This window comes from Excalfactoria chinensis, chromosome 2 (assembly GCF_039878825.1).
Source record: "Excalfactoria chinensis isolate bCotChi1 chromosome 2, bCotChi1.hap2, whole genome shotgun sequence".
Taxonomy (NCBI): Eukaryota; Metazoa; Chordata; class Aves; order Galliformes; family Phasianidae; genus Excalfactoria; species Excalfactoria chinensis.
This window is the reverse complement of record NC_092826.1, coordinates 21,507,372-21,530,811: the sequence shown is the minus strand read 5'-3', so window position 1 is coordinate 21,530,811 and position 23,440 is coordinate 21,507,372. Positions and strand designations below refer to the sequence as shown.

The window sequence follows — 23,440 nt, the reverse complement described above, 5'->3', positions numbered from 1 at the left end:
TCCAATGCTGTGAGCAAGCCGAAGGCCCGATCTGTGAGCCTTTACGATGTGAGGAAAACCATTTCCAGTCAAGCTTGAATAAGTTCCTCTGTTATCATTTTAAGTTCTTTTATCACATGTTGTGCCATCCGGCATGCAATTGCACATCGGGGGATGTTTCTGAAGCACGGCTGATTGCTAGAAAACAGGCACACAAGTTTCTGTGACTTTGTTAGAGTGTGAGCTGTGGTCTGTTGACTGCAGCACAGCCACTGTTTTGGTATATGGCCACCAGTGAGGAGTGGCTGCGGGGGCTGTGGGTTCTTCACGTCTCCTTTGCCCTGGGGTGCTCTTTGCCTTTGAGTGTTTCCCTGCAGGCACCATGGCTGTGAGGTGGTTTGCTTCGATGTGAGCCGTGCGGCTGCCGAAATGCCTGACTTGAGCAAGAGTTGATTAATTCTGTCGCTGTCAAATATGCCTCTGTTATGCCAGACTAATTACCAAAACAGACTGCGTGCATCCTAAAAGCATGCATATTTTGACTGTTGGCTCCGACGTTAGGCAATCTGTAAATCAGCTCTTTGGTGGACTCCTCTGCTGCTGAATGCTTGTGGGAGCAGAGGCTCTATTCACTACTCAGGTTTATTTTGGGCTTAGCGCTTTTCCTCAGCAGCCACAAACGGCCAGACCCTTTCTTCCTCCGTCGGGAGAAGCTGGAAGCCTCAAGCTATAGTTTTGTGCAGCATCAGGGAGTTCTTGCACACAGGGTGCAGGCAGCGTGAAGAATCTTTCTGGCGTGTGCTGCCGGCGCCAGGGCAGCTCTGCCCGCACTGGGCCGCGGGCAAGCACCCCGTTAGTGTCAGCAGGGATGCTTGCACAAAGCTGACGTGCTGTTTCACCCCTACCTGAGGAAGGGCAGCGAACGTCCTCTTTGCTTTTTAAAAATACCTTTGGAAATGAGCCCTACCGAAATGAGTCACTGAAATTCAGCCTGGTTGTTTAATAGGCCAAAAAACAGTGGTGGGGGAGGGCCTAAGAAATGCCGTGAGGGTGGTTCCCACTGCCAGGCTGGTTTTCACATTGTGTTTGTGGACAGCGGGAGGACTGGCACTGGGAGGTGGCACTCTGGGGAGAGCATACAGGGTTTCATGCAGATCCGAGGTAACGCTAGGAGATGGTCCTTGGGTCAGAAACATTCCAAGGAAATGAGCAAAGCAGATGATAGCATCCCTACAAAACGTTGGCTTTGAAACGAGCTAAATTCAATCCGGTGCTTGTTGTTATGGGAAGAATATCTTTGCTGTGATTGCAATTACCCCAACTGTTGTGTGGGGCAGCTTTCCTGTGGCCGGCACCCACCCCGCTAACACCCACACTGTGTGTGGGCAGCACAGTTTCTGCAAAGAAGGAAGTGGGGGATCCTGAGGATGCTGTGTGTAAATGACATTACTAGTTGTTAGCAGCCTTTTTCTGAAAAAAGTCCCACTGCAGCTCACCAGCAAACCAACCCCCTCCCACTCCCTACTTCTTCCACCTCAGGTCCTATTAGAGTTGGGCTTTGCTGGAAGAGCTCGGCCTGTAAGTCCTTAAAAATAGCTACCATGACTTTGAAAGGAAATAATAGGGACTACCTTGAGAGTAGTAGAGAGTACTTCTTTCCTTCCCTTTTCTTCCGTGCCCAGCTGCAGGACTGATCATTGAATGGGGGAAAATGGCATCAGCAGTAAGACAATTATTGGAAAACAGGCCTGGAAACTTATATCTGATAACATACATTCCTCCCTCAAAAGCCGGTGTGCACAGTGGGGTGCAGGTGGGCTGTGTGGAGCTGCAGGAGGTGAGTGAGTGCTATCAATCCAGCAGCAACTTATCCCAGAGGTTGTGTATGGGAATATGATAGATAACAGCAAGAGTAGCACGGCAGCTGGATAGCACGGCTCTCTAGAAAGAACTAGTGTTTCTTGTTTAAAATAGGAGCAAACAATCATGGAATGGCTTGGATTGGAAAGGACCTTAAAGACCACCCAGTTCCAACACCCTTTTGTGTGCAGGGCTGCAACTGCCTTTTTCTCCACCCTTCTACTAGAGTCTGTGCAAGGGCCCTTGGGTTATAAATGAATATATTCAGATATGTGGCTTTCCAAAAATGCAGTATTATGGACAATTTGTCACTTTGATGAACTCACAATCACCAGCTGAACATGCTTTTTCTTTTTCACCTGCATTAATTGAACAGCATGATCTCTTAATAGAAGAGGAAAATCTGTTTTCCCTTCTCCTTTTTACGTATGAGATCTCCAATTAATCAACAGCTGCAATGCTTGCAAATTTTTTAGAGCCTTCTGGCTTGAAGGTTTGTGATATAACATCACTTCTAAAATATGAGCCTCATTCTGCGCATACTAAACAGGTTAGATCTAAAAGATTTCCATCTGGGGAAAAAGGGAGGCAATGTACCATTAATAACCGTGCTGCAAACCTCAAATTCATTATCCCATAGATATACCAAAAAAGGCAAAGAAATAAATTTGAGTGCATCTGTAAGTAATAAAATGTTTCCTTCCATATGTCAGTTACTCATCGCTGTTCCGATGGAGTTTCAAGCAGCCACGGCATGCGTGGTAGACATGACTTCCTCCTCTTCCTTCTCCGTTGCTCATCACACCGGTTTTGTTGGCTTCATTCACATGGCATACGTGTCTTTGGTGTCTTACCCCCTCACAAAACAGGAGGGGACTGAATGTAGCAACAGGCCTGCAAAAGGCAATGGCTAGAACAGGCCTGGGCCTTGAGGATTCTCAGTTTTTAGTTCCTTTTATGTTGTGCCACCCATCTCCAGCCCTATGGTTGTCTAAGGATCAGTTTCAGTTTTTGTTTGCCATTGTAATTGTGGTTAATAATGTCTTTCATGAGAAGATTAATCAGAAATAAGGTGTTGTTTGTTTTTTTTTTCCTTTTTTTTCTTTCTTTTTATTGCCAGAAAAAAAAATAAATATGTATGTATGTATGTATATATATATTAAAGTATGCTCTGGATGATACAAATTTTAAGTTAAAAACCATTAAAAATGTAAGCTTTAGAAAAGTTTGAGATTTCAGATTCAATATAGACTGGTATGGAAGTGTCTTTTATCTATTACTTAATGAGCACTAATCTACACTACAGCCATGAGATTTAGATTTGTGCCAGTATAGTCAATAACCAGACAGGAAGCAGTGATCATTGGCATGTACTATGTGAAGTATTCAGGTCACAGGATTTTGCAGCATTTTATTCTTGGAATAAAAATGTAAGTGGGATAACAATGATGGAAGAGAATGCAATCTCTGTCAAGAGGTAATGAGCAGTTTTTGTGCTTCGGGGCCAGATTAAAGGACTGATAACAGAGACATCCTTGCCTGGTGCTCCTGCCGTTTTAGTAGAACTGAAACTAATGCTGTTACATAAAAGTGACACGGGAGCCATCAATTCATTTGTTAGCCATGGGAAATAGTCTCTTAAATATTTGGCCTTCGGAGTAGCTTAGAAAAGATTTATGGAATTAGAATTTGCAAACGTCTTTATTTTTTGCCTTCTAAATGTACTGAAGTGCCAGGACAGAGGAAGGTCTGTCCAGGCATACTGACAGCAGACTTCTTTTTCCAACTTGCCATTTATGGACATCCTGGAAGTAGTCCACGAACCCCTGTTGGTTCCCAGCTGACCAGCAAAAAAACCCCATTTGTCGAGAAAATATTAAACCTATTTTTTATTTAGGATAAAATTACCAAGTGGAGCTTCAGTCCTTGATGCTCTCTTAAGCACTGTGAAGTGTTCCTATATTTCCATTTCGCAGTTTAACCCTTCCAGAATGATTTGAAATGGCTGTGCAAAATGTTAACTGTTTGGCTTTCCTTATCTCTTTTTTCCCTTTTCCTTAAGATAATTTCTATTCCAAGTGGACTCATGTTCTTCTGAGCAACTGGGAAAAGAGATGAGATGCAAGCTGTGGGCATAGCGAGGGATGCTCCCGTTCTGGCTCTACTAGCCAGCTTGCAAGGAGGCTGTATGGGCGTGCAGTGCATTTGCCTATGCTCATGCCTGGGGATTTTTCAGCCAAGGAGCACTTCTTAGTTTCTCTGCTTTAAGAAAAAGCTTGTGTTCTGAGGCTCATAAGCCTTCAGCAATGGACTTTCTGACCAGAGAAGCTGTACAGCTTCTTCTTCAGATGGAGTCTGATATCTAATCTCACCGTGCTTAAGGTTCTCTGTACATACATTTCTCCATATAGTAAATAGCATACTAAATCTGTAAGAGTCTGTGGGGAATGTTTTTCTCATTCTGATAGAGTCATGCCATCCACAATACTAGATATTAAATAACGTTTCATACTGTGTATCCTTTGCATTCCCAGGATAAAATACAATGAATGCTAAAATTGCTGCTGAAAGCTACCCAGGCTTGTCTTCCATTTCTGATCCTCTGTTTTCAACTGCGTTAAATCTTGAGGACATCTCAGTGTAGCTGGAAATAATGGCTTTTGGCAGACAAGAAGCCATAATTCATTGAAAAAGGGGAGTGAATGCGACATTGGGGAGCCTGGCTGGCTGGGCACTCCAAGCTGGGGCTGGGTTGTCAGGGATGTTTACAGGCTGTGCTGACTCCTCTGAGGCTGGATAGGGCAACGAAGCGGGGTTGTTTGTTTTGGAGGAGGTGGGTTTGTATGGGGGAGGGCAGGTTGGTTGCTTGTTGAAATCTGCTAAATTTGCTTGTCATATGGAAAAAACTGGGAGATGGCCTGGGAAAATAAAGTGATGGGTAAGTTTGTTTTTATTCAACGGTAAAAATTCTAGGCATGGATTTGGGATGCTTCTGTTTCCAAGCAGGCTTATTTTCATTCATTAGCATGTGCCGTCTCAAGCTGTTTCTCAGCTGTCCTCAAATTCTATTGGTAATTTCCACTGTTATGAGATTTCCACAGGTAGATTATATATATATATATATATATATATATATATGTATATATATATATATATATATTTTCCCAGATTAGTGTTGGTGATACTTATTATCCGTTATACCTTTTGAATATTGTGTGCCTTTCCCATACTCGTAGGCAGCCACCTGCGTTTCCTTTTTAAATGTTTTATTGTTGTTGTTTTATTTTTCCTGCCTGATGCTGAGGTTTGAGCTGTTTTTACCATGGTTGTGGCTGCAAGTAAAGTGGGGCAAAGTGGCTTGTTCCATTGTCACAGTGTGATCAATGGCAGGATATTTGTCCTGCTGCAGGCTGTTGTTTTCCCATACGCAAACAGACTCAGCTGAGTCTTAATTACAATACCACCTTCACACCCACCAAGGCACTGTCAGGCTTCCTTTGGAGACATCTTTTAAAGGAATTAAGTCAATCGATGGTGACCAAACATCATCTTAAATTTCTGCTTTGGACTGCAGCCGATTTCGGGCAGACTGTGTGAACTGGAAGCAGCAATGGAGAGGCAGCATTCTGTAAACCTGGCTTAAAACCTGTCCCCTGTAACAAGCATGTGTCCCACAGGTAAAAGCTGCAGCAGGGAGAGCAGGTTTTGACTAAGTTGCACCATTTTCTGTTCTCCTCTTTAGAAGGAAAGCAATGTAGGGCTGTTATAGTTCAGAATTATTGGAGAAGTATTAGGTGCCTCTAGTGCAAAGGTCTTTTATTCTGAAATACTCTGTGGGGCAAAAACTACCTTGGAAACTCAGATATGGGTCTTTTCGTGCAGGAGTTACCCCTTTCACAGTTTGGTACGGCTACAGTAGATTTACTGTAAAGTGGACCATCGGTGCCATGCAGTAAAATGTAATCACAAAGGGAAAACCTTGGAACCCAGAATGGAACAAAAGATGTGGGTGGTTCTGTGAGATACAGCACAGATGTATTTTGGCATTGTATCGCACTTGGACTTAAAACTCAAAGAATTCCCAAACCTCAGGATGGCTGAGGCTGGCAGAGCCCTCAGGCCCATCCCTGCTCCAACAGGGACACCCAGAGCAGGAGGCCCAGGCCCATGGCCTGGTGGCTTCTTGACATCCCCAAGAAGGAAGACCCCACAGCCTTTGGGCAACCTGTGCCAGGGCTCCGGCACCGCACAGCACCTCTGTTTGCAACTGTAACATTTCTCCTTTTTGCAACAAGTTGTGGCAAACCAGTATTCACAGAAATGATGGCAAAATTAATAGCAATCACAGTGTAGGATACCTTCTTAGTAACTAAAAAGAGATGGCACCTGTAGGCTATTTTATGCTCTATTGAGAAAACACATGCTGCTGTGGAGGAAGACAATTTCTAATCTTTCAAAACTTGAATTGTCTGTCTACAGCAATTACTGACACCTTGTTCTATTATCAGCTCATGTTATCAGAATTTCTCTTTAGCGGGGAAATAATCTGTAGACATGTGATAGAAGTCAGAAGAATCCAATTTTATAGCTTGTTGAAGCTACAGCTGAGTTTTAGGAGAGATGTATTAGTTTGTAAAGGGGGTATTTTGCCTGACCTGAATTTAGTAGACTTGCTGCTGGATCCAGATGGAAATATGTAATAATCCTTAGTCACCGGTGCTGTCCTTCAAACATTTGTATTTTGTTGTCCCAGTTGTTCGTTTTACCTTGTAAAGAGTTTAGTGAAGTTTGGCTCAATGTGTATCAGAGGCGTTTTCTGATATGTGCTCTTATTGCTTTCCATTTGAGATCAAATGACTGACTTCAGATGACAGCCCTGACATTTGTATATTTGAGGTCCTGACGGAGAGTTTCAATCCTGGGGTTTATTTCTTTCTTTTTACAGACGTTCTTGAGAGTATATTGCAAATCCTGTTTATTCATTCATGCATTTAATGAGGTGAAGTGTGAGCTGAAGGAGACTGGCTTCCCACAGATTGAGTGGTTTCTTGATTTTCATTGGGCGGCCTTAAATATTTTTTTTACGCTACATTATTTACATATATATATTTTTAATGTCTTAACAAACATGTTGTATAAACTGTTTAGTACACCAACATCAACTTTGGACATAAGAGAGAAGATTAAGAGCCGGCTGTGCTGAGGAAGTGTTATCTTTCTAACCATTCCCTCTTATCTGTTTTCCAGAGAGCAGATTTGACCTCTGATAAAGATTTATACCTGGACAACAGCTCTGTTGAAGAGGCATCAGGCGTCTATCCCATCGATGATGATGATTATTCTTCTGGGTCGGGTTCAGGTGAGACAGCATGTCACAATTTGATTTTACAATGTGTAAGAAGCCACTTGTGGAAAGCTGTGCAGTTTTCCTTTGTGAGCCAGAGATGGTACTTTCAGTGAGTATGATCAGCTCTCTATTTACAGAGCACCGAGCACCCCTGAGGCCTGGGTTTTAAATATTAACCTTCTGCTCTTACTCCTTAGTTGCATCATTTCACTTCTCCCCACTCTGTTTTATTTTCTCTTTGCTCTCTCTCTTTTTCTTTTTGTAGATCTCTCTGGAGTTTAGAAGTTCGGATTAAAAAAAGCTTTACTTCTCCCTTGGCATGATGCTAATTTAGCAGTCTGTGTGAAATCGTAGCAGCAGCAATCTCATTTTCTCTCATATTCTTTCGGGTTCATGTAAATGTGAAGTCCGTTTATTTTGTTTGTTTGTTTTTCTTTTAAATTTAGAAGTCTGGAAACTGCCAAATACATGACAGTTTTCTCTGAGGTAATTACATCCACATAGGAGCTAAATAAATTCATAAGCATAGCATACTGAATTCTCAGACTTAAACACTCATTAGATGCGTGTAGCAAGCTCGTCATTTTTCAAGAAACTGTCAGGGAAGCCTCATTAATCATTTCTCTTAGAAAACCCTCATTGTGGAATCTCTTTTAGACTAACTGGGAGACTCCAAGCAGTAAAATCTAAGTGCGGGATTGAGTGCCAGTTCTGAAAGAGGCGTTTCCTTATTGCTGTCAATATTTGCTGAGCTGCTGTGGAAGACTCCATTATTTACCCAGTGTTACTTGCTTGTTTGTTGTTGCATGTCTTGTAATCTGTCTTGTGATGTTTATACATACCTCTGTGAATTCTGAAAGGTTGAGCTCTTCTTTTGTAGCAGCTTGTCTTTGTTACTGTTGTAACCCACAGCTTTTTCAGGTAGATTTTTGTTTTGCTTGTTCTTTGGAGGTTCAAAGATACATTACAATGATGTCATCAGAGGGTTTGTTTTTTTCTTGCTGTCAGACAAATTCAGGCTTATTGGCCACCTGCATCTGGGTGATAATGTGTGGGGTTTTTTTAAGTCTGTCATGGGATGAATTTGGTCTTTCACTATGATCGGAGGCTAAAACAGAGCTACCTGTGCAGACTGCTCTGATAGAAAATTTCAGATTTAATTTGAGGGGAAAAAAAAAGAAAAAAGAATTTATTCAGTGGTTTCTCACAGTTCCAAGGACCATCTAAATAAAATTCTGATCTCTGAGAAAATTGCACTCTCAGTCAGCATCTCATTCTCTCCTGTCTTTGGGTGCTGGTTATTTTGTAAGCCACAAAAAAGGAGTTAGGTTGACCGTGAACTGTTGTATGAAGAATGGTCTATTTTCTTCTGTCTTCATCTCTCTGTGGCATTTGAGCAGTTTCTAACGTGGATGATTCAAAGCGTAGCCCTTCTTTTGAAGATGAGTTATACAAGAACAAGCTTCAGACTTCCTTAACCCATCTCAGTGCTTCCAAGTGGAGCCTAAAGGATAGAATGTCCCACTAGACCTCACCCACAGCAATATCTTTACTTTTTCTTTTGCCTTTTCCTGCGTTCAGCCTTGAGTCATGGATAGAAGCTGGAGTGTATAACTCACACCAAGAAATCCGAGTACCTCATTCAGCCTTTGGCAATCACCACCTCTTACCTAAGAGAAAGTAAATGAAAAAAAGGAGTCTCGTAGACTGGGTCTGTTTAGGTGCCCATCCAGAGATTTCACATGACAGTACAAGAATCTAATTCTTTTGAACAAAGGAAGAAGTCTTAAGTTCAGATACTTTCCTGAGCAATGTACAACCCAGTTTTATTCACTTACAAATAAGAATAATCTCCAAAGGGAAGCGAATCAGCACCCCCTTTTCTCCTTCTCATCCTCACATCTACACGAGGTACAAAGTGTCCTCTGGTTGTAGCAGTGATGAATTTTCCTCATACTGTGTTAAATGTGTCTCTCTCTACTTGATACTCAGTGATGTAATGTTCTTAGCTGCAAGAGACTTCCTACTCAAGTGGTTTTCTTGCTATGTAATTCTACTCCAAGCAAACAGATCCAAGATGACAACATGCTGACTCCTTTCCTTGGTATGAAAATTATTAGCTGCCACCAGGCCTATGGAGATAAACAGGAATTGTCAGCACCACTGTTACTGCCCTTGCAGGTTTGCAAGCAGCATTAATGTGGACAAATGTCAGTGTAAGCATGACACATTTCAAACTGAAAATTGGCTGAGGGCTTTTTCTAAGGAGACCAAAAAAGGTGATGGTTTTCTGCTTTTCTTTTTTTTTTTTTTTTTTTTTTTTTTTTTTCTCATTTTTTTCCTTCATTTTAGCTTAGTTTCATAGCCTCTTTATTCTTTATGTACAGTCATATTAATTTACCCAACTGTTCCGTCCAAATATTTTGGTCAACAGTTTTTGACAGAGCCATGCCTGCATCCTTATGGTCACGTATTGACAGCAGGAAATCTGTGGTGAATTATTAAGTGGATTGTTTCTTTCTTTCTTGTTAATCCCCTTATCTGAGGAGGTTACTCGCCTAGAACTCTTTTTAGTGTACACCTTCAGACAAAGCAATAATAAAAATCATAGAATCATAGAAAATATCCCACATTGGAAGGGACCCACAGGGATCACTGAGTCCAGTTCCCAGCTCCACACAGGACCACCCCACATTCCAACCCAGTGTCTGAGCTGTGTCCAAACGCTCCCTGCACTCCGGCACTTGGGGCCCTGCCCACTGCCCTGTGCAGCCCGTTGCATCCCACCGCCCTCTGGTGCAGACCCTGTCCCTCACCCCCAGCCGCCCCTCCCCTGCCGCAGCTCCATGCCGTTCCCTCGGGCCCTGTCGCTGTCACACAGAGCAGAGCTCAGCGCTGCCCCTCTGCTCCCTGTCAGGAGCTGCAGCCACCATCAGGCCTCCCCTCAGCTCCTCTGCTCTGGGCTGACCAAACACAGGGACCACAGCTGCTGCTGCTTCATACTTCTTTCCCTGTAGGCCCTTCACCATCTTTCTTGCCCTCCTTTGGATGCTTTTTAATTAGTTTCAAAGATTTTCTGCTTAGACACAACTTGAAATGTAACCACTTCTATTTTCAGCTCTGGCATGAAAGATCTTAACTGAACCCTGGTCTTCTAGCATGAGTACCATTATGTTCAGGAAAGGTATCATCTCTATTAGATTTATCTACAAGTTCTTTGGAGAAGTATCTATTTGAATCTTGTGTCTTCTCTGGAGTTACTCTTGGTACACAGGTCTATGCAATCAATGTCAGAATCTGGCACAGATTTCTGCTCCCCCTTCTTCTCTCCCTGCCTAGTAATTCTCAGCGCTCCTGCCCCATGTGACAGTGTCCCTGACAGCATCCCAGGAGAGTGGCATCCTGTCTCCCAGTGTGTTTATTCTCACTAGGTGCAAGTGATGCTGCAGGTACTCATTGCCCCACTTCCCAGGTTCCCACTTCATGTGCCTTTTGGGTTGGATTGGAGCCCGGCCTTCTTCCATCCCCTTGCTCCACCAGCCTTGAGCATACTTCGCAACACTGACCGCCTGCTTGTCCAAGACCTTTAGCACAAAAAGCTACTGTGATATATCTTGTTTATGAGTATGCTTTTATTGTGCTGGGCACAACCTTGTACTCCAGTATAGTTAAGTCTCTTCCTTTTATTCTTTCTTTCAAGTCTGGCACTATTTTATTATTTTCCTTTCCTTCCTCCTGTGAGAGTTAACAGAGACAGGATATTCATGCATAGCCTCCATTTATTTCAGCTTCAGTTCCCTGATAGGACGTTAGTATGGTTATGGTGTTGTCCCTGATTGTATAACACTGTGTTGCTGAAGAGTTGGGCTGGAAGTTTTTTGTGTGAATTGGAGTGAGATAAGCCAGCTGCAAGTGTTTCGGTCAGGTATGTGCCACTCTGTTGATAGAGATGGAAGGTATGAGATAGATGCTAGGTCTGTACGTACTCACCTTTTGCCAGGCTTGCTTCTGGTGGCGGTACTTCCAGACAAAGTTGTGTAACAGCAAACAGATGATGCCAAAAGATGGTGTGAAATGACTGTGTTTGGTAGGAAGACTTAATACTGGCTACTTGGCAAACTAAGAGTGCTAACTACCATGGGCTTATACAGTAACATAAGTTGACACAGTCTTGATTTACTGGCAAGTTTCCTCAAGCAGCAGGAGTGTGAAGGAGCACCTATCTGTGTTGTTATTCGTGGGGCAGCTAATAGTAGGCACATCACTGAGGGCTATATAATATATTTCCACACCACAATCTAGAGCTATTGTGAGCACTGTGCAGATAACAACTGGGAGTCCTGAAGAAATTGCAGCGGATAAAAGACATTGTGATGGTAGAGGGATCTCAATTCTTTGCCCTGGACATGGGTATGGATTTAATTACTGTAGAGTTCTTGTGATGCTCTCAGTAAGAAGGCTGTATCCACTTGTAGTGTCTTAAGGCAATTAATGCCCAGAGCTATCTCTAAGCTGGCCAGTTCCAGAAACCTAAATAGATAGTGATTTTCGAGAGGAAAATGTGAACTCTTGTACTTCCTAGTATTTTTCTTAACAATCTAGTTGGAAGCTACATACATAACACTGTAAGATTTTTGCTTCCTAGTTGGCTGTGCGGAGGGAGAGTGTTTGTTGTGTCTGTTTGTTTGTTAACTTTTAGAGAACAGGATAACGTGTAAGATTGTACTCCTGTGTTCTGGAGAGTGATTTTTGATCTCTCAATCCTGTTTACAGGACATTCTAATAACACTACAGTCTGTTTAGGAAGGGAAGTACCTACTCTTGTATAGGCCTGTTATATGCCAAGCATGGGCCTGTCTAGATAAAGCTAATTAGAATGCAGGAGCTATGGGGATATGTCTGAAACAGTACCTGAGTCAGAGCTAGAGGACAGTAGTTTGGGGACTGTCAGGGACTACTCTGAGGCTCGACAGAGAAGTCTGTAGTGCAAGTCTAGCGGACAGTCCAGAGGCTCGATTAGTCAACCAGCTGATGAGATACCCAAGACCTGCATCGTCCATAACCAGAGATGCTCAGACCTGTAACTTCCACAGTTTTATCAGGTGGACACAACTATTGCCTGAAGCAAAGGTGGCATTTAAGGATTTGGAGGAACGATTTTGATTAAATGAGATTTGCCATTTCACAGAAAGAGGGGAAGAAAAAATGAAGTTCTTATGCTCTCAAAGTCTGATTTATCAGATCTTTAATCTGATCACCAGTTTTAATTTCCTTGACTGTGAAAGTCTTGTGTAATTTGCAGAAACTTTGACAGGTAAAGCAGGCTGAACTATCCATAGAACTCTTTATTTCTCAAAGAAAGCTCTTGAGGCAAAGATAGGAAAATGTTCCTGTTGGGTATCTTTCCTCAGGGCTTTTTTTTTTCTTTTGATCTTTGAGGAGTATTTCTGGAAAACAATTGGCTCGTGTTGTGAGGTCTTTTTGGAGCAGTTGCATTGTAATTCTGGTATCTCTGGATGGTTCTCCAGTATTATTTCTGTGCTGGCAGTTTTCATACGCTGCTTTTTTTAATTATTTCAGTCTTTCCTTTCTATCACACAGGAGTTGTCGTGGCTATTGCCTTGTTAACACCCTTTCTTTCAAAGCCAAATGTATATAATTCTGAGTTCAAAGCTTGTTTTTGTGCTTCATCTTTCAGCTTGTTTTCTCTCTCTAGAAAAATAAGATAAAAGCCAGTTTGGAATGACTGAGTCATACTATTCTGTTGTAAGATATATTCCTATTTGCTAGGGATTACTTTTAAGAACATTTTCTAGATGTATTACCCAATAGTTATTTGGGCAACTGGTGTCTGTAATGAGCAGAACACATATTGAGATTCCTGAGAAGCGGATAGATCTATTATTTTCATCTCTCAGACCTCGCAATAATTTAGTCTATTGTCTGTCTCTTCTGCCTCCCAGTATCACTAAAGGATATTTATTAGACGTATCCATTATCTTATTATAAAGGAGCCTTCATACTCCAACAGAGCTTTGAATGTGGAGGAAATGAAACGTAAGGTCTTTAGGGATTTTTTTTTGTCTTCTTAGCCTGCATTTAAAAAGAAAAAGGCTTTTGACTCATACGAGGTTTAAAAACACGTGTATTCCTAGTGACTGAAATATCAAATAGCAGCATTTCTGTAGATGGCAGCTACTTGGTTTTTTTTTATAGTTAAGGGTCTAATGGGTTTACTCTAGAGAAGTGATTTTTTTGTTGTTATTGGAACAGTTTGTCACAGGGAAAAACTGTGCAGTTCACATAGCATAAGTCAAATCGACATTGGAGAGGTGTATCGACTGATTTATAACACGTAATTAACTGGCAATCGTTGAACTATACGCTGAGGGTTAGTATCAGCCATACGACTGATAACCACAGCATCAGCCACTTGCAAAACAATACTATGCAGCTACAGATTTCCAGCTGATCCCAGTGCATCCCACATGCACATGCAGATTTGGGTGTGCACTCACATCTCCCTTGCAGACCCAGAAGCGTGCAAGCCCCCTCGTCTAGGCATGCAGGACCCCTACCCATATGTCCTTGCTGTATCTCCAAGGTGCTGCTCCCATGGTGGCCATGGGAGAGCTGGAGGTGGCTGCTGGACCACAGGGCCACATCAGATGCATATATATATACTGGCTTCCACTCCAGAGTCCATGCACTTCTATTTTAACAGGCATTGTTTTCTAAGCCATTTGCCAAGGGTAGGCTATACGAGCACCCTACCCTCAGCATTGTAACAAAAAGTGAAACTCTTCCAGACCTATTACAATGTCAATGATATGTCCTCTGTTTTGCCTTCAGGTGCTGAGGAAGATGAGGACAGCACAGTGACAACAACATCCAGAATAGTTCCAAAGTTACCAACAACTAGCGATGCGTCTAGAGCTGAGACCACCACAGTGAAAATGCAGACCAAGATGCCTGCACAAACAAAGGTGCGTGGGTAGAGAGCAACACCGTTCCAAATAGTTCTGCTGTACCCCATTGTTGCCTTGATGTTATATATGAATTGCAAAAAGCATTCGGACATTTTTTATTAAATGTTACTGCAACCATTTAAATGGATACAGAGCTGTTCAGTTTTCTGTTAGAAAGTCTGTGTAATGACTTCTCTTGAAAGAAGAGAAACATGTAAAACATGTATTTTTTGTTTAATGCAGAAAACAGTTTTTTTATGATACGTTTGAATCTGAACCATACCCTTTTTTTATGTCTTTCAAAGAGTTATTCAAAAGTTCTCCTTTCTGAAAGGAACGTTTTGTTTGGTTTGGCTGTAGTTTGAATACTTCCTAGGTTCCATTTAGCATTTCGGTGTTTTCTGATGTCACTGCAGGTGATATTTTGCTCAGTTATCCTCAGTGGTGTTCTGAATATAGCGTATTTGATGTGTTAATTGCAGAATTGTTATTTCGGACAGAGGCTGTAATTCTTATTATACACAGACAGTGTTTACCAGCTGATTGCTGAGCTCTTAAAACTCCAGACAGTGATTTTTCATTCCATCATGATGAGGATTAGTTCCATTTTCAATATCTAGGACAGCTTTCTGTGCTCAAAAAGCATCCCATGTGTTGTGACTGTCATGGGATGCTTTTTGACCGCAGAATATTGTGGAGCACGCCTGTGGGGCTGCCACAGTTGTGGGGCTGCCGCAGTTCTGTAGCTGCCTGTGGCTGGCAGTGACAATACAGATCTGTGGTGATCCTGTCTGTAAGGGCTGTTTTTCTTTCTGTGCCACAGTCACCTGAAGAAATCAATAAAGAGGAAAGATCCGAGGTGGATTCCAAGAAAAAGAGCAATGAGCCAGGGGATGACACTGATGTGTTCACTGAAAAGCATTCCGAAAACCTCTTCCAGAGGACAGAAGTTCTGGCAGGTAAGGGTAGTTTGCCAAGGGTCTACCACCTCAACAGAAAAAAGAGCAAAGAATATAAAAGGCATTCACATCAAACAGCACAAACTCAACATCTGTGTTTTCTTGTTGGGTTCTTAACATGTTTGGAGGGACGTAGTCAGCAGTTGATTTGATGAGATTGAGAATGGCAATTTCTTTAATACCAAAAACTGTTGCTAATTGATTTGACACCCACAAACTGAATACTCCCTACAGACTATCTGGAGCTTCCACAGCTCAGAGAAGGAGTTGCAACTTGGATTGATGCTTGTAGTGCAGAAAAGTATTTCGCACCCATTCTCCTAGGAGCACAGTGTGGTCTAGTACAGATAGAACAGAGGTGCTCACAGCAGGGATGGGTGGGTGGAGAGGGATGGGTGAGCACCATCACTAGGATGTGAAGGGCCCATTTCTGTGTATGACCCAGGGAGAAAAAGGCTGGCCTCTTTTTATTTTTTTTCTCCAGTAGCTTTTCTACATATGATTCATGTCATTTTTTTCTTCCTTTCCTTCTTTCTTCATGGTATAAGACCTGTGCTTACAAGCATACCTTTCCCCCACCTCCTGGGAGGGGTTGTTGGGAGCCATGGGTGGGAGTATTAAGTCACACAGTTTTGGACTTTATCTCCCCCAGAGCACTGAAACGTGAAACAGCATTTATGTCCACATCAGCAGAAACATGCGGGTTTGCTCTTCAAGTCCAGCTGGAGTTGTTACTTTCTACACTCTAGCAAGTACATGATGAATGTAGTGTCTCTACTACAGCTCCATGAAGTGTTCTCTCCTATTACTCATCAATAGGGAATTCAGTTGGGAGTCACAGAGTGAACACATGGAGAAATGGGATAACACATTTCTTAGCTGGTGCAACAAAGTAGTTCTTCCAAGGCTGAAAACATCAAATGCTGGAGAATCAGCTTGAAAAGCTTTTAAATTTTAGTATTAAAAGTGAATTACAGCTTTATGCTCTGGCAATATTGGCAGTTTTATTAGTCAAGCTTTTGATAATTTATTTAGAACCGTGGGTTGCTGGATCACTTGCTTGCAGGTGAAATGCACTCCTAAATGATTCCCTCCATTAAAATAAACAGGCTTTCTCAGAATACATATCAGGCTGCTCATGTTCAAGACAGTTGCAGAAAATAATGGCAAGCTGGTTGCGCGAGATGAAAAAGAGAGGTGGTTCCAGACCCGTTCTTCCGGCACATTGTGAATTTCTTTTTCTTTGCTTACAGCTGTTATTGCTGGCGGAGTTATTGGTTTTCTGTTTGCAATCTTCCTCATCCTGCTGCTGGTATATCGCATGAGAAAGAAGGATGAAGGCAGTTACGACCTTGGTGAACGTAAACCGTCTAGTGCTGCCTATCAGAAGGCACCTACTAAGGAGTTTTATGCATAAAATTCCTATTTAGTGTCTCTATTTATGAGATCACTGAACTTTTTTAAATAAAGCTTTTGCATAGAATAATGAAGATCTTTTTTTTTTCTTTTTTTTTTTTTCTTTTTTTTTTTTTTTTTTTTCATTAAAGAGCCATCACGGCACCTTTATGATAAAATCCCATTGTATTTAAAACTTTTCACGTATTCCTTTAAAAATGTAAAATTAAAACTTAACACTTGCAGCGTTCTGTGGATAACAGTGGCAAAGCATTTATTTTATAAGAACCATTGGTGTTCACCGAATCATTTTTAAAACTTGATGCATAAATATAATGAAAACGATTGCTTTATCCTATGAGTCAATGGAAGCTGTTTAATTTTTTGTCAGCATGTCTCAGATTGATCTTACGAGTTAGCTTTTATTTCATTAATTTATCTGTTTCCAAAAGAGAAAAAAAAGAAGCCTTTTTGTAGTTGTCATGGTGCAATTTGTCTTCAGATAATTCAGATAACGGTGACTTTTAGTGTCAATGTAATTTTTCAGCTCTGTAAACTCTAACCTCCACTTTGTATAGATCTAAGTGTCAGATTATCAATTTTACACTTTGCATTGTTTCTCAGCGTACCTGTAGCTTCAGTGAGATTTGTAACAGCGAGTTAACATGTAAAATTGGATCATCACTACAAACTGTATGGTCGTATTCTTACTAAAATCTCCTGTCGGGAAGATTTGAAGTAAGCTACTGACAAACCTAAGCAAACCCAAAGACTCTAACAGTATTTTGAGAAGTTGCTGCAGATTTCTATGGCCACTGTATTTGTTAATTATTTGCAATTTGAAGGTACATGTAGGGGTTTAAATTTTTGTTCTTTAAAAATGCATTTAAGTTGTAAACGTCTTTTAAAGCCTTTGAAGTGCCTATGATTATATGTAACTTGTCGCAGACTGGTGTTAATGAGTATATAACAGTAAAAGAAAATGTTGGTATTTTATAAGCACAGACAATTCTAATGGTAACTTTTGTAGTCTTACATGGATAGACATCATTGTAATTTGGGAACATAAACACTACTGAATAAATCATGTGGCCTAATACTGACAATTCCATTGTGATATACTTTTGTACGCTTTCCGTTTTGTGTCTGCGGTGGTTATGTTTTAATGTCACCACGTTCGTCCAGTAGGTCCTCAAAATCCACCCGAAACAAAACCAAAAAGGCTGTTGATAAGGCTGATCCTCAGACCAGATTTACTGCCGAAGAGGCACAGAAAGCCTGGAATGTATCAGTGCTACACCCGGTGTGCGGGTTCCAAGTCATTTGGCTTCTGTGTTACATTTAACGGCAGTATTGACGCAGACCTGCTCTTCCTGCAAATGTTGTTCTCAGTACTGTAAAATTCAAAGGAGTACCCGGTTCCATTTGTTGTGTATATCAGTTTTCGATTTGTCATTTCTTTTATTATTATTTTTTTTTTTCCCTGGCCTTTTGGAGAAATTTGTTTCATTCTGCTCAGACTCCAGCAGAAGAGTTGAGACGAGTGGGATATCTTCATAAGAGAAGAAAGAAATATTCCAAGTAGAAGATGAAAGGCTCTGTTGCTTTGATCGCAGATAGGTGTTGGAGAGGGGGACACGTGGAGAAGACGATAGTCTGCCTCCCTATATTACGCTTTGTCACAGACAAATGGCTTCGTCTTCTGCTCTGTTAACCTCCGCTCTTTTGATTTTGAAATTTCCAGAGTTAGATGTTCGGGATGTCGAGCTGAACTGCTTCTCAGAACGGCACCGTGTTGTAAATAAGAGCTGTTAGCTCTTCAGATAAGAGTTGCGTCACTTGTATTTGTTGCTGTCCCAAGTTCAGTGGTCATTTAGAAACAAACAAATGCTATCCTGTGCAAAAATATTTAATATATTGCTTTTTAAATTACTTATACTTACTGGCAGGTTTTTTCGAAGCCATACAAGTTCAACAAGTAAAAACAGGGTAAGAATTTAACAGGTATATCTTATTGTGCAATATTTAGTGAAATTCAATTAGTAAAATAACTGCTTAAGATAACTGTGCCAAGAAAAGAAAACTTCTGGCAAATGCTGTGCCACTGCTGTAAAATAAAGCATTTGTTAAAGTGCCAAAATAAAGTCTACCATGCCTAAACTAATACTTTATTTGTACAGTCTGACATCCAGTTTTTTGAAGCCCGCTTTGCTTAAGGTAGTAGATTTGAATTTTCTTTAAGGCTACAAGGAATCTCGCTGGAAATATATCCGTAAATATTTAACGCCAGATAAAATGTCTCCTTCTCTGTAAGCAAACTGATATTAAGAAGCTGTTTTCATCTGTACATTTCAGAGTCCGCCTCTACACCTAACATCCAGGACACTTTAGTCAACGCAGACATCTGTGCTAATTACACAGGCTGTCCTGTATTATGCTTGCCTGGTTCCTCCTGCATCCGTTAACAAGCAGAAGGAATGGTAAAGTTTCAGCTCTGTTTCACCACTCACCTATTTTTTTTTTCTCCTACACACCCATTATCCTCTCTGTTACGTTATAATCTCAGTTATAAACATTGGTTCAGTTTTCATCAGTCTAGAAACCCAGCTGATGCAGACAGCCATCTTCCCGCAGCGCTATTCAGAAGAAATGGGCAGCTGAATGTGCTTCTCTTACACTGAGACTTCCTAGCGTTGGTTGGGCTCCAGTTCTGCTTCCCTTTTGTTCTCCCCTTCCTGGATGCATTTCTGGCAGTGCTCTGGCTGCAAGGAGGTGTTGCTGGGCAGCTGTGGTCCCATGCCAGGATGTGGGTGCTGTGCCACATGCGCAGCTCTCAGCAGGGTCTGAGGCTCTGGCGTGGCTTTTTCCTCACAGTCCCTTGGCTCCTTGGCTCTTCTCCATTGGGGCTGATGTGGCAACTTGGAAGTCTTCAGCAGCCTGATATGGTGCTTCCTGGGGATCGATGGGCTTTAAAGTTTATCAAAAAGCCATTCTGCTTTGATTTTTCTCTGGACCACAAATGGTTAATTCCTTTTAGCTTCTTTGCTCACGAAGCCCAGTGCTGGTAGCCTAGAGCTCACATTAGAAGGAATCTCTCACCTTTGTTTTATTCCCGGAGAAATAAATTCAGACGTTGACGTCCTGGTTCCTCTGCTTTCCAACTTGGAAACAAGGAGAAGGGAAGAGGAATCTGAGGGGGAAGAGAACTCTAAGAAAACTCTTGTTCTAACAGAAGAAATAAAGCAGTTGCTTTTAAATTTGCAGTCGTGTTTGTTACTTACTGGTCACTTAATCAAACTGGCATAATCTCCTGTAAGGAATTTGCAGTATTGTTGTCCAGTTTCGTGGAGCTTTGATGTTAATTTTGTTACATTTAAGCTCTTGCCCACCTATCACACAGCTCTGAGCCTTGGTGTGAAAATGCAAACCTTCCAAGCAGTGCTTTTTCATTACTTCTGGCTCAGAAAGCTTGATTTCGATACACAGTTTGTCCAAGAAAAGATACAGCAAGAGCCCCTCCTCTTGGCACATCCTCTGGTCCTGGGATCTCCGTGGCTGCAGCAGAACAGCTCTACTTGGGAGCTGGAAGGGAGAGCAGGACCGCTGACATGTGTATTTCATTTCCTCCCGGTGACCAGGCGCTGGGTTCAGCCGTGTGGGTGGGACGTGGAGGAGCTGTAACCCAACCCTGCCAGCACGAAGGATTCTCTGCAGCGCTTTCTTCTCCTGTGAAGTCAAGTGAGTTGTATATTTTTGCTTTAAAAACAAACAAATGATAAAACTTGGGCTCGGTGTAGCTCCGAATGAAAACGTGGTCTCCTGACCTGACCCCTGTGAAACAGTTTCACGTGTGCATCAGATGTGCAGAATGGTCTCTGGTGTGGGTGGAAATGCTGAGAAACCCTCCGTGTGTCTGCAGCGTCTGAGCTTAGTTTGTAGTGAAGGACTGGGGAGGAGGCAGGAGCCACGTGGAGCCACAGACATTAATTTGGGGTGAATGGTAAGAAGGCAGGAAGAGAAACCATCCTGACAGCACACACTTTCTGCTGGAAGTTACAGGGCTTTTTGTTTTCTTCAGTTGTTGCCGTCGTGCTGAATTTGTTCTTCAGAGAGAATCTGTAGGCAGGAGAGTGGGCAGATGTCGGTGTCGTAGCTGGAGAGGCTCACACAGCTACCCCAGCCATAGGTCCATGCTGCCTGCTGCAGGCCTTGCCAGCTTCTGCTGGTTACGGGCCCCTGGCATTCACAAAGGAATTACAGCAGCAAAATGGGTGGAGGATCTGCAGAGGTGACCCCATGCACCTCTCGCTGTCCCTAGGAGGTGCTGTGAGGGCAATGAGAGGAAAGAGTGAGAGTGCGAGCTTAGCTTGGGAGGGGCCCAGTCGCCTGTACTGCGTGAAGTTTTGGTGCCACAATCTAAATGGAATCATAAACAAAAAACTATCAGAGAGTGTCCAAAGGAGGGCAACGCAGATGGGGAAGGGTCTGGAGGGTCAAGTGTGTGAGGAGTAGCTGAGGCCTTCACTTTGTGCAGCCCAGAGCAGAGGAGCTGAGAGGAGGCCTCATGGCGGCTGCTGATCCTAACAGGCAGCGGAGGGGTCGTGCTGAGCTCTTCCTCTGTTTCTTTATTATTCCTGGGAGATATCAAGCTTTCCCATTTGGTGTCAGATGTGTTCATGGCTTAGTCTGTGAAGCTGTTGAGTTTTTTTAATACATGTTGCAGCTTAAAAACTGCCACAGTTGGGCTGGAGCTGAGGCGCACTCTCATGGCTGGAGGTCAGGTCCGAAGAGCTCCTCCAGCCTGGTACCTCAGCCTGGCCTGCAGCAAGAGGAAGCAGGAATGCTTACGAAAAACTTCCAGAAAAACATTACAAAATCCATAATAGTTCATTTAAAATAAACAGACCCAACGCTCTCTGCAGGAGGTGACTTCAATTCATGCCTGTTTCTTCTGGGGCATTATGCAATTATTCTTTTTCCCATGGATTTTTTTGTTGATTTTTTGAATGCAGAGGAAGCTTGGGATATTTTTTCTTCTTCGTTTTTCTTTTAATTCTAAAATGAACCAAGCGCTGACGTATAAGAAACAAAAATTCCACCAGGCGCGGCAGTTATTTGAAGCTTATCTGGTGGTGGGAAATGAAGCTCTGTGGAGGAAAAATGTTCACGTCCCAGTTACCCACCCACCTCGTGCAGCTCTGCGTGGTCTCAGAGTCTAAACGGGTGCCCATTCCCTTGAGCTGCTGCGGTGGAACTGGAGCTTTCTGTAAATATTGGAGCTCTCCAGAGGATACCAAAAAGAAATGGGAAACGACTTCTGATGTTTTTGTGTCATAACCCATAATACTAACGCTCGTCTCCCTCCTACACCCCTTTCTAAATATAGCAGCAGGGGAGAAGTCAACAACCATCATGCTAAATAGTATTGAAAGAATGTAAAACAGTCTGAAGTTCAGTTTTCATCATTCCTCCCTATAATTTTCATTACCACAGAACTAACCAAAGGAATCTCTCGTCAAAGAAAGTGGAGCGTGTGTTCCTCTTAGACCAGCCCACAGTGCCAGCTGAGTTACTGCTGACTGGGGGAAAACATCTTGGGAAGGCACAGCTCTTGGGACTGAGTCTCAGGTTACCCATGGCACAGTTTGACTTCTGTTTAGACTGAATGTCTCGAATGAAGGGCTCTGTTTCTAGGAAAGGGGCCGTGGGGTTCCTGCTGCTGATGCAAGATGAACAGCACCCGAAAATCTCTGTTGTCTGGGCTGCGTATTGGAGTAAAGTCTTCCCTAAGGATCACAATCAGTTTGAATTTTTGATTATAACTAAAGCGGCAGCAAGGAACCTTGCTTTATAACATTTTGCCTTGTTTTGCACACACTGCTATTTTCCTGAAGAGAATTAGTTGTCATTGGCTTGGAAGCAAAAGGACTTATTAACTTGTCACTACGTATAATTTTACAGTCGATTTTGTCATTACTGCTCTTCAGGAGCACACACTATTTATGTATCTATGCTATTACGTAGCTTAACTTACATTCTTATAGTCTGTTTTTTCCTTCTTTTCATGTTAAAAATGTTCAATAAATACTTACCAGCTGCCCGAACGCATAGGTGTTATTGCAACCTGCTTTTTGCTGGGGACTGATATTCATTAAGAACCCATACATAGAACAAATCAGAAAGAAAGCTTAGCAAAAACATTTTGGCTTCCAAGTACCCTTCTTTATCCAAAGTAACTTATTTATTAGGTAAAAGCATTTTGCCAAGTGGATGGAACTGAGTATCATAGTATCATAGTATCGTGCGAGTTGGAAGGGACCTTAGAGATCATCGAGTCCAACTCCCAGGTTTCGAGCCCCCTGTGTAGCGAAGCGGCACTTCTACCCCCTGCGCCACAGGGGGGATTTGAACCCGGGCCCTCCAGTGCCGCAAGCAGCAGCTTATACCACTGCGCCACTGGGGGCACATTGTAATTCCAATCATGGTGTTTTTTAAGGCTTTAAACCAATGGTTCTTATTGCGATCTTTATTTTTTGTTTCCCATAGGTTGGAAGAGCACAAACTTTCCTGCTTTTTTAGCTTCTAAGCTGTTTTATCAAAAATCATCTGAAAATGAAAAAAAAAAAAAGAAGAGAATTTTATACCTTCTGAAGAGCTGTCAGAGTGTCTAAAGTTCTCTTTTATCCACTCTGAAAGTGGCTACAGATGGACAGCTTTGTGATTTCTCCCAGCTCACGGTCTGTGTTTTGTAACAGCCCTCACAGCAGAAATCATCGTTTTTCTCTCCGCCAGTCTCTGCTTCTTACAACATGTTCAACTACTGAGAGCTGTGTTGATTTTTACACCAGCCTTTCCTGATATGATTTTTAAATGCTGATTCTTAAACTCCATAGAACCTCTCCCTTCTGATTCTTCTAGATTCTATGAAATAC

The 23,440-nt window shown here is 42.2% G+C and overlaps 1 protein-coding gene across 1 annotated transcript in view; it reads left to right on the top strand.

Annotated features, from left to right (window-relative positions):
* SDC2 (syndecan 2) overlaps nucleotides 1-18,672 on the top strand; it is a 55,465-nt gene extending 36,793 nt beyond the window's left edge. Inside the window, exons 2-5 of the mRNA XM_072330243.1 lie at nucleotides 7,087-7,198; nucleotides 14,039-14,172; nucleotides 14,978-15,113; nucleotides 16,367-18,672. Coding sequence (XP_072186344.1) covers nucleotides 7,087-7,198; nucleotides 14,039-14,172; nucleotides 14,978-15,113; nucleotides 16,367-16,530 — 546 coding nt within the window. The 3' untranslated portion in view covers nucleotides 16,531-18,672. The remainder of the gene's footprint in view (nucleotides 1-7,086; nucleotides 7,199-14,038; nucleotides 14,173-14,977; nucleotides 15,114-16,366) is intronic.
* Nucleotides 18,673-23,440: the final 4,768 nt, after the last annotated feature.